At 38.9% G+C, this 10,885-nt stretch overlaps 1 protein-coding gene across 1 annotated transcript; it reads left to right on the forward strand.

Annotated features, from left to right (window-relative positions):
• The first annotated feature begins 5,065 nt into the window (after window positions 1–5,065).
• On the forward strand, window positions 5,066–8,907 carry LOC109076897 (reticulon-4 receptor-like 2). The gene is made up of 3 exons (XM_019092552.2): window positions 5,066–5,276; window positions 6,469–6,695; window positions 6,795–8,907. The coding sequence occupies exons 1-3, from the start codon at window positions 5,219–5,221 to the stop codon at window positions 7,881–7,883; spliced, it is 1,374 nt and encodes a 457-aa protein (XP_018948097.1). The 5' UTR covers window positions 5,066–5,218; the 3' UTR covers window positions 7,884–8,907.
• The last annotated feature ends 1,978 nt before the right edge of the window (window positions 8,908–10,885 follow it).

Genomic DNA, 10,885 nt, shown 5'->3' on the forward strand with positions numbered 1-10,885 from the left:
AACCTTTGATTCTCAGTGATGAGTGAGCTTGTGGGTACAAATGAAAGTGTGTGTTCTTGTGTGTTTATATGATACTCAGTGTTTGTCATGTGATATTTCATAAAGTCCACTGAGAGAAAGAGTAGGTGGAGTACAAGAACTGTAAAAAGTGTGCATATCTGCACACGCACATGACTGTGTGTACAGATTCAACACGGGGTTACGATTAGGAGATAAATAATACCATTAGCTCAGTATAAAAAAAGAGGTCAATAAGAAAGATACAAAAACAAATGTGTTTGCATGTGTCATGACATGGGTACACAGGTGTGTATGTACAGATGGGCTGCATCATGCTGAAGTTGGAGCACACTGACCTCAGTCACGTTCAGGGAACAGAACTCTGACTCAGTGCAGCCCACACACATGACACTTGCACACAAATGCATACATGAATTTCTAATACTTCTTTTACACAACCATTTGCACATGCAGCAGCTTTTTGTCTACTAAAACTGTGGCTCTGGAAATTAAAAACTCTGCTTTGCCATTGAGTCCCTATAGTAAAAATATTCTGAAGGAATTTCAGGTTAGTAGGATCAAACTTGATTGCTAGAATCCTCTTGGATATGATTTTATATTTAGAACCCTATTGGTATTGGATTCTAATAATATTTTATTGCTTGATGTTTAAAAGAAATCACAATGGGAGCTATAAGGGTTTTAAAATTCTAAAAGATTTTTGTTAGAATTAGCAACACCTGATTGAGTTTACAAGTAATTCTTAGGAGGAGGGTGATCCTCTTTCTAGCTCAGTGATTCTGTTTTTTGTTGTTGTTTTTCTGCCATGTTGGTGTTATATCTTTCACTTGGATGTTATAAGTTGCACTTAGTAAATATAGCTGGATAAAACAAAAACTGTGTCTGACTTCATTTCAGGCTGCAAAGCAACAAAATGTGATTATTTTAAAGAGGGTTTGAATCTTTTTTGTATACCCACTGTATGTTAAGCCTATAAAGCCTACTACAGTAACTGTACATTTGATACACAAAACTGAAAAATGAAAACCCAATGTTGTACGCAATCTTCTAAAAGCAATCTTCATAAGACCTTATTGGAAGATACAGTGACAACTGATATTTATATGCATTTTATGTAAATACAGTAAATAGTCTGCTATAGTTTTTTTTTTGAATAGGCCTAATATTTTTATGCCAGGATTTACAGGGTTAATATTCCACATGACATTTATCCCATTGTAAATTTAAATTTCTTATACTGAAATTTTATTGGAAACTATTTCTTTATTCATGCCTTGTAGGAAATACTGTCATTCACAACAACAATAACAGAGTTGTTTTCACAGACTTAGCAATTATTTCCTGTGGCAACCCTCATATTGTCATTTTATTGTTGATCACCACAAAATTCTTAAAGGGGTCATATGATGTTGCCAAAATAACTTTATTAGGTGTATTTGGTGTAATGAAATGGGTTTATGTGGTTTAAGTGTATTTCCACATACTGTACATTATTGTTTTCTCTTTTTGTGCCCAAAGTTTCCACTACTCCCCTCGGGAACCAAGTGAACCTAACCCTTTCACTATTTTTACAAAGCTAATCATTCTGAAAAGCGAGGTGTGCTCTGATTGGCCAGCTATCCAGTGCAAGACGTTTGTTCAAATAGAACAAATGTCTGAAGCGATAAGAAAAACATACAAAATGTGCAGAGCAGGGGGGCGTGAGGACTGGAATTGAGAACCGCTGACTTATTCTGTCTTTTCATGCGTTGCGTTGCATTGCACCATGTAAACATAAAACCATGTCTGCATTTGTGATCAGAGAAACGACAAACAACAAGCACTACTCTACACTGCTCACAACTCGCATTTGAATAGTCAGTGGCAAATCCTTTAAATATGTAAACGTACTTACAGACTATGAGTCAGAACAGCCTGCATTGCAGTCTACTCTCCCAGGATCAGGAAATAGTCCTCCATAAAATGCATTGCACACATCCTTATATTTGGGTTGAACTGTTCTGGAACAGTATTGTAAATAAAACTTGTTTGTTTATTTATTGTTTGTATAGCACATTTAAAAGCAACTCATGTTGGCCAAAGTGCTTTCCAATAAAACAACATATAACCACAACTAAAACAGCAAAAACATAAAACAACATGACATAAACAAACAAAACCATCAGATATACACCAACTATGTCACATCAAATGCCCGGGCAAGTAAGTGCCCTCTTAAAAGTGTTTGGGTTAAAATGACCTAATGATGTACAACATCTAATTTCCAGTGTCAGGTCATTCCAGGGATTTAGGGACCTTTAATAAACATTTTTGAGTTGACCTCAATGGCCGTGTCAGAGAATAAAACTGGATCATGTCCGAAATATATTCAGGTGATAAACCATGCAAGGCTTTAAAAACATAAAGTATAACCTTAAATTGAACTCTAAAATTAATCGGCAGCCAATGCAACGAAGCTAGCGCTGGGGAAACACTGACCTGTTTCTTGGTCCCAGTCAGCAGTCTGGTTGCTGTGTTTTGTAATACTTGAAGACAATCCAAAAGAACAGTGGAAATCCCCAAATACAACGAATTACAGTAATCCAATCTTGACATAAAAACATGCTTCATGCTTCAAATCATCAAACGACAGATTTTTTTTTTTGTGTGATATTTCTTAACAGAAAATATCCCGCCTTTACCACAGAGTTCACTTGCTTATTAAATTTAAGCTCTGAATCGAAGACCACTCCCAGGTTTCTTACTTACTTATGCAGATTTGAGACAATAAGACCAAGACCAGTCAACACATGTTAGGACGGTATAATAGAGCCAACTTTTATAAATATCTCTTTGGATTTGAGACTTTAGTCTTTGCAACTTTACAGATCTTCTCTATGCACCCAGAGCTTGTAACACTCCAAAGAGAAAGGAAAAATTGAAATTGCATCACATGACCCCTTTAAACTGGGGCCAAACTGATGTACTGTGCGTGTGACTAATCCTAATCTCACTGATCCAAGCAGGATTCAAACCAGCAGTCAGTCAGTCACTAATAAACCTCATGAGGCCGGGGGAGTGAGATTTACCTGTGCTGTAGGTGCTTACACTAAAAACTTACAGGGCACTTTATTAGGTACACCTTCCTAGTACCGGGTTGGACCCCCTTTTGCCTTCAGAACTGCATTAATTCTTTGTGGCATAGATTCAACAAGGTGTTGGAAACATTCCTCAGAGATTTTGGTCCATACTTACATGATAGCATCACGCAGTTGCTGCACATTTGTCGGCTGCACATCCATGATGCGAATCTCCCGTTCCACCGCATCCCAAAGCTGCTCTATTGGATTGAGATCTGGAGACTGTGGAGGCCATTTGAGTAAAGTGATCTTATTGACATGTTCAAGAAAATAGTCTGAAATGATTTGAGCTTTGTGGCATGGTGCATTATCCTGCTGGAAGTAGCCATCAGAAGATGGGTACACTGTATTCATAAAGGGATGGACATGGTCAGCAACAATACTCAGGTAGGCTGTGGCATTTAAATGATGCTCAATTGGTACGAAGGGGCCCAAAGTGTGCCAAGAAAATGTCCCCCACACCATTACACCACCACCAGCAGCCTGAACCATTGAGACAGGATGGATCCATGCTTTCATGTTCTTTACGCCAAATTCTGACCCTACCATCTGAATGTCGCAGCAGAAATCGAGACTCATCAGACCAGGCAATGTTTTTCCAATCTTCTATTGTCCAATTTTGGTGAGCCTGTGCAAACTCCATTTCCTGTTCTTAGCTGACAGGAGCAGCACCTGTTGTGGTCTTTTGCTGCTGTAGCCCATCTGCTTCAGGTTCCGACGTGTTGTGCGTTCAGAGATTGTATTCTGCCTACCTTGGTTGTAACGAGTGTTTATTTGAGTTACTGTTGCCTTTCTATCATCTATAACCAGTCTGCCCATTCTCCACTGACATCAGCAAGGCATTTTCGTCCACACAACTGCCGCTCACTGGATATTTTCTCTTTTTCGGACCATTCTCTGTAAACCCTAGAGATGGTTGTGCATGAAAATCCCAGTAGATCAGCAGTTTTTGAAATACTCAGATAGCCCGTCTGCACCAACAACCATTCCACGTTCAAAGTCACTTAAATCCCCTTTCTTCCCCATTCTGATGCACGGTTTGAACTTCAGCAAGTCGTCTTCACCACGTCTAGATGCCTAAATGCACTGAGCTGCTGCTATGTGATTGGCTGATTAGCAGTATGTGTTACCAAGCAATTGAATAGGTGTACCTAATAAAGTGACCGGTGAGTGTATATTATGTACTCTGCCATCTAGTGTATGAATTTAAGATAGATATGAAGGATAATGTGTCTCAAATAGAACGTTTTCATTTTTTTTACTACAGGGTAACAAAATGACATTTCAGCCTAATATGATGCAGCTACATTTAGGTCCTCACCTTCCGTTACTTTACTTTACTTTCTTGTCCTGAAAAGCAATTATTTATGTAGGTAACAGTATACATACACACATCTGCTTGTCCCCCAGTCATACTACGTAGGAAAAGCTACAACTATTATATATATATATATATATATATATATATATATATATATATATATATATATATATATATTATAACCCAGGTCATATGAGTGCATATTAACAATGGGTCACCCAGCTAAACTGGGAGAGCATCTTAACCAAGGTCAGCAAATCATCCAAATTATGATAACAAATTACTGTTTTTTTTTTTTTTTTAAATACGTCTATAATAAAGGTTAATAAGCCTATATGTAATAACCAAATCGATTTATATTATAATCTAATCTTAGTTCTCAAAAGTGTATTTAGTTTTTCGGCCATTAACCTTATCTGTAGCCTACACACTGATTTCATAAATGAGGTTGTTGAATCCTAGCCTGTTTACTAATATGAGTCTAACAACCGTTAAAGTTATTTAGTCATCCCCCGCAATACACTCACTCAGACACACAGTCCGGTTTCCTCCCCCCACCTACTTGCTTTTCACCCGCGCGCGTTACGTATGAGAGATTCCGTTGCTTCCCGCGTCCGTGGGCAGCCCGTGCTGGACTATAAATGCTCCCGGGGTGCGCGTCTCTCCTCAGTCGCAGACGACTCGAGCACCAGAGCTGACCGTTAGAGCAGATAGCAGCTCGCGCACAGGCTAACTCGCTCTCGGTTTGGATTTTGGGATGGAAACTCGTGCGGCTGCGCGGAGCACTCGCGTCTCCAACACTCTTACCTTTAAGAGTAAGTGCCAACTTTTTTATTGCAATTATTAGTTAATGTTTAATGATTGTGCATAATTTAATTTCAGGCGTAAATATAGACATTATTTACATGCATTTTTGGTTGTATTGTGCTTAAAACATTTTTTATGTTATTTTTATGTTATTTTTTTATATATGTTGTATATGCTATTGTATATGTTATAAATCAATCAAAAGTAGAGATAATTATTATCACTACTTTTGTTTGTTACGCTTTTATTGCTGCATATTTATATTTATGTTTGCAGCTTGTAAAATTCTAAATATAACATGGATTTTTTTTTTTTTACATGTACATCAATACATATCTAACATAAACATATACATATACATAAAAAATACATAATATGTATAAATAAAAATAAATAATATATACACATTTTTGAACACTTACATTGTAGCTTACATTTTTACATTTTCCATTTGGAGTCCCAGTTTGGTCGGACCTCAATACAGCAACTTCTGATTAAGTGTAATGTTTGTTATAACCAGGATAAATATAGAATATCAATAATTTCTTAACATCAAGAAACTTAAGCTACTGTTAACAAAAATGGGTATGCCGTTATGCAAAAAGGTAACACAGTTACAGTTACACCTTAAAATTTTCCACAATAGTCCTGTGCAGTAGATTAGTACATCTTTTCCTTGAAGGGATGTGGAGTGACAAAGTCATGGGTCAGGTAATAGGAAAATCTTGTGCACGTAACATGAATGCACACAGCATTAATAATTCAAGCCATGCCTTTCTTTAAGCACCAAGTTATTGTGTTGAGTCACCGATCCCCTGTGAGGTCCCTCTTAAATATTCATGAACTGCAGTAATTGAATCGGGTTCAGTTTCACAAACCTGAAATTAATCTGGCCTTTTTGTTTCATGCACTCTTAGACACTGTTCTGTTCTGTCCTAGATGGACATGGACAGAAGTAACCTCTGACTGGACAGAGAGTCTTTGCTAGAACTGCTTTCTTCAAGCAGAATAAATGTGCATATTACTTAACCCAGCAATGATATCTCAAACAGCAGCTGTTATATTGTATTTAATCCGGCATGATAAATGACAAACTGTTTCCTCATGTCTGCATCACTCTAGAACTTTAAGAAGATGTGGAACAGCTTCTTCATATGAACATGAACATCATGTTAAGTCTTCTTCATTTTCACTCCACAGGTGGTTTGTCTCTTTGGTTGGTGATATGGTTGTTGGCATGTCGCTGTGCACCGGGTCAGGCATGTCCCAGGTTGTGTGTATGCTACCATATGCCCATGACTGTGAGCTGTCAGTCTCAGAACTTCACTGCTGTTCCTGCCGGCGTGCCCTACGACTCCCAGCGCGTTTTCTTGCAGAACAATCGTATCACTGAGCTCAGAGCCGACTCCTTTGGCTTCGAAACCCAGGTGAGAGCATATCTGTAAGTAAACATCATGATGAATCTTTTTGTGTGAAGATGTGCAGTAAGTAGAGATTATCTTTGTCTTTACTTTCTGAATCCGTAGGTCCTATGGCTGTACTCCAACAACATCACAAGGATCGAAGCAGGTGCATTCAGTAATCTGCGTGTACTAGAGGAACTAGATTTGAGTGACAACCCATCACTGCGCAGGCTGGATGGGGGTGCGTTCAGGGGGCTGGAGCGCTTGCAGAGTCTACACATCCACCGCTGCCAGTTGACCGAGCTGCCCGCTGACCTCTTCCACAAGCTCTACAGCTTGCAATTCCTCTACCTGCAGGAGAACCAGCTGAGCCACCTTCCAGATGGCCTCTTTTCCGACCTGGTCAACCTCACCCACCTGTTCCTGCATGGCAATCGTATCCGTGTCCTGTCCGAAAATGCCTTCCGCGGCCTGGTGAATCTTGACCGCCTGTTGCTGCATGACAACCGTATCCGACAAGTCCATCGGCGAGCCTTCCGTGACCTGGGCAGACTGACCATCCTCTATCTCTTCAACAACTCTCTGCAGGAGCTTCCAGGCCAGGTGTTGAAGGATACGTCATCGATGCAGTTTCTCAGGCTCAATGGTAACCCCTGGACCTGCGGCTGTGAAGCCAGGTCGCTATGGGAGTGGTTCGGCAAAGCTCGGATCTCCAGCTCAGACCTAACTTGCTCTTCACCAGCCCCTCGTAAAGGCCAGGACCTGAGGTTCCTGCGGGAGCTGGACTTCGCCCTCTGCCCATTACCTGACCCAGGTTCCCTGGCTGGCACTACAACCACCACCTTTAGCACCAAGACCCGTTGGTGGTTCTCTAAGAACAAACCGGCCTCTTCATCCAAGAGCAACTTTCAGAAGAGCAGCGAGACCTTGAAGGCTTTTCCATTCACCTCTGTCAAACATCCTTCATCTTCATCATCCTCCTTCTCATCCAAGTACGATCTCACAGTGGAGGAGGCTGCTTTACCCAAGCTAGAGCCTGAAGAGTACTGGGCAAACTATGGCAATGAGGATGCAGCCTCAGTCCGCTGTTTCGAGCTGGAATGTCCACCAGGTTACGACTCTCCCATTCTCACATCTTCCTCTTCGCCTTCACTACTGTCCTTCCTCTCACTCACAGCACTTACGTTCTCTTTTCACCTTCTCTTTGGCTGAGTTTTCCTTCTCCTCCTCTTTTTCTGTTATGCTCCACTACCTTTCTCCTGAAATCGGGCTTATTCTGATAAATGCAGGAAAGGGTGACTAAACTGGCACACAACAACAAATAAACACAACACACACTGTGCAATTCATACAGTACAACAGAGTCAGGGCTACTGCATGCATGCACTGCCCTGCCAGAAGGCTTTGCAACACCACCTCAAGTCACGTCCTTCTCAAAAATCTGAGAACACAGGACTAGTAGAGGGGCAAAGAGAAAAAAGTGAGTGTTGTGGAAAATTAAACTAGAGGTCAATGTCAAAAATGGCAGGGAAAGTTTCTACATGGAGAGGAAAACTCTCATGCTGACAAATGAGCATATGTGAGTTATCAATTTACCATCACATCATCATTTAAATATGAACATAGACAAACTACACATACTTTTCCAACAAGAGACTGTCAATAGATTAGAGAATAGATCTCCTGGTATTTTTGGTGAATGTTGGGTACTAAACCAGATACACTATCACATACAGTGGCTCCAAAAAGTATTTAGGCACTTGCTACAATGTCCAAATTCCAAGAAGAACATTTCACAAAAAGGTTAATTAGGTTTAAAATGATAAAACAAGAGAGAGATTGTATTTGGACACATTCTGATTGTCAAAATGAAATGTGCATAGTTGAAGTGATTAACTAAAAGCAGATGTCATTTGCTTTGATATTTTATTTCCTAATGCAATGACATTTTTTTAAGTGGTTTAAATCTCCAAATATTTTTTGCACCACTGTAAACAATACGATGAACAGATGGCTAATGGAAGAATTGACTAACAAAGACCGTCAGGAAGTCAATGTTTAATTCAACCTGAAGAACTGTTTGAGGTGAGAGATCTGTGTTTTCTCTGTGTGTAAGATATCACATAGTCTTTCTCTCTGAGCAAGTTTACAGAAGGAAATGTCAAACACAAACGTTGTCTTTGTCTCGAAAAAATCAACTTGTAAATAAAACCACCATGAATAAATATTAATTATTATCAAGTGTTTTATTGAGTGCTTTCTTGTTGCAGTATTTGATCTGTTGGTATGTGGGCGTGTAAGCATTAATTGAGCATATGGTGATGGAGAGGTAATTAGATTTTTAAATCATATCCCAATGTTAAAATGGCTAAAATACAGTTTTTAAGTCCCTAACAGAGCATTCAGTTAGCTGCCAGTACCAGTATGCATGTAAGAGACTATTTCAATTAGTTAATAAACACAAGCTAACATTAATATATAAAGGCACTAGACAACACCCTTCAGCAATACAACAATACAAGGAATCTAAAACCCCTAGAAGAAGGTGTATTGCTCAGAGGTCGCTCTTTCATAGTACATTTAATGTCATGGACTTTGATGTTTAATTTAGGAATCAACTTTATCTCTGATGTTTTTCCATAAATTTCTTAGGAGAACTAAATAAATAAACTAAATGAGAAAAACAATTACTAAAATAATATTTAAGGTATGATAATGTAGATAGCAAATGATAATCTGACCATTACAAAGAGACACTTTGGAGTTGGAGTTGTTTTCTTGGGATAAACTGGAGACTTAAGCAAACTTTCCATTTACTCTCAATTTAATCTTAATGCTGTCTAGGAGTAACAACTGAGGTCATAAACAGATCTTTCCTACGTCCATATGTGTGCATACAAACTTTCAAAATAACTTGACTGGAAATTTCTCCTCTGAAGACGCACTTGCTCTATTCTCCCGCAGAATGCTTTGTTCTAGGCTTTCTGTTCAGCATTGTTCTGCTTTCTTGTGTGTCAATCACTTGCATTCAGGCATTCATGAGCTGGCTATTCATTCATCTCTCGTTTCCTAAATCTCATCATCTTCTCATACACTCTCTCCAGATGGTTCTGTTTGCATGGACGTGTGTTGGCGTGGCTGTGACGTGCATCATCAGTTATGTGTCATGCCTGAGAGGGTACAAGTGTGTGTGTGCTTGTGTGTCCTTAGACAGAGCACAAGTGTAAATGTTCCGCCTCCAAGATCATTAGCGCATTAATTTAATCATTAATTTAGGGGTGAACAGAATGTGGGGAGAGACTAAAAAAGATCAAGTTTGAACCAAAAATAACATTCTGTTGCTGGGGACAAATAAGGCCATACTGAAGTAACACAGTACACTACCTGCAATAGCTAGTGTGAATCAGATGTATACACTAGTGAATAGTATAATAATAACAATAATAATAATACATTTATTTTATATAGCGCCTTTAAAAGTTGCTTTCTCAAGGCGCTTTCCAAGAAAGCTGACATAAAGGAAAACACATCAATACAAGACAATATACTATAAATTCAACAAGAAATAAAGTATAAAACAATACAATAAAAAAATAATCAAATAAAAGCATTCCTGAAAAAGAACGTTTTAAGAAAAGTTTTAAAAACAGCTAAATAATTTGTGTCCCTAATGTCAATTGGGAGAGAATTCCACAGTTTTGGAGCATACGTAGAAAAGGCCCTGTCCCCCCTGGATCGTAACCGGGTTTTGGGAACAACTAAGAGACCGTGCTGAGAAGATCGTAAAGTGCGAGTTAGCGTGTAAGGTGTTAAAAGATCTGCCATACTGTGGAGCCAGACCATGCAGAACCTTATATGTAGGCATTAAGATTTTAAAATCTATACAGTATTTAACAGGGAGCCAGTGTAACGTCTTCAAAACAGGAGTTATATGGTCGCCAGCCCTAACCCCAGTTAAAATTCTAACTGCTGAATTCTGCAAGTATTGCAATTTGTTAAGAGAGGATTTGGACACTCCAAAAAGGAGAGCATTGCAATAATCAATTTGTGAGAAAACAAAATAATTAATAAATTTTTCAGTAACAGAAAAGGGCAACATAGGTCAAATACGTGCAATATTTCTAAGATGAAAAAAGGAGGTCTTTACCATGTTCTGTAAAAGGCTCGAATGACAGGGTGGTGTCAAAGATAAAACCAAGATTTTTTTTTCAGTT

Source organism: Cyprinus carpio, chromosome A14 (assembly GCF_018340385.1).
Source record: "Cyprinus carpio isolate SPL01 chromosome A14, ASM1834038v1, whole genome shotgun sequence".
NCBI classification, from domain to species: Eukaryota; Metazoa; Chordata; class Actinopteri; order Cypriniformes; family Cyprinidae; genus Cyprinus; species Cyprinus carpio.

What these genes read in the sequence shown, in the direction of transcription:
- LOC109076897 (XM_019092552.2), top strand. Translation starts at nt 5,219, where the DNA reads ATGGAAACTCGTGCGGCTGCGCGGAGCACTCGCGTCTCCAACACTCTT. An exon ending in CAACACTCTTACCTTTAAGA is followed by an intron (nt 5,277 to 6,468) that starts GTAAGTGCCAAC and finishes TTCACTCCACAG; the next exon opens with GTGGTTTGTCTCTTTGGTTG. An exon ending in CCTTTGGCTTCGAAACCCAG is followed by an intron (nt 6,696 to 6,794) that starts GTGAGAGCATAT and finishes CTGAATCCGTAG; the next exon opens with GTCCTATGGCTGTACTCCAA.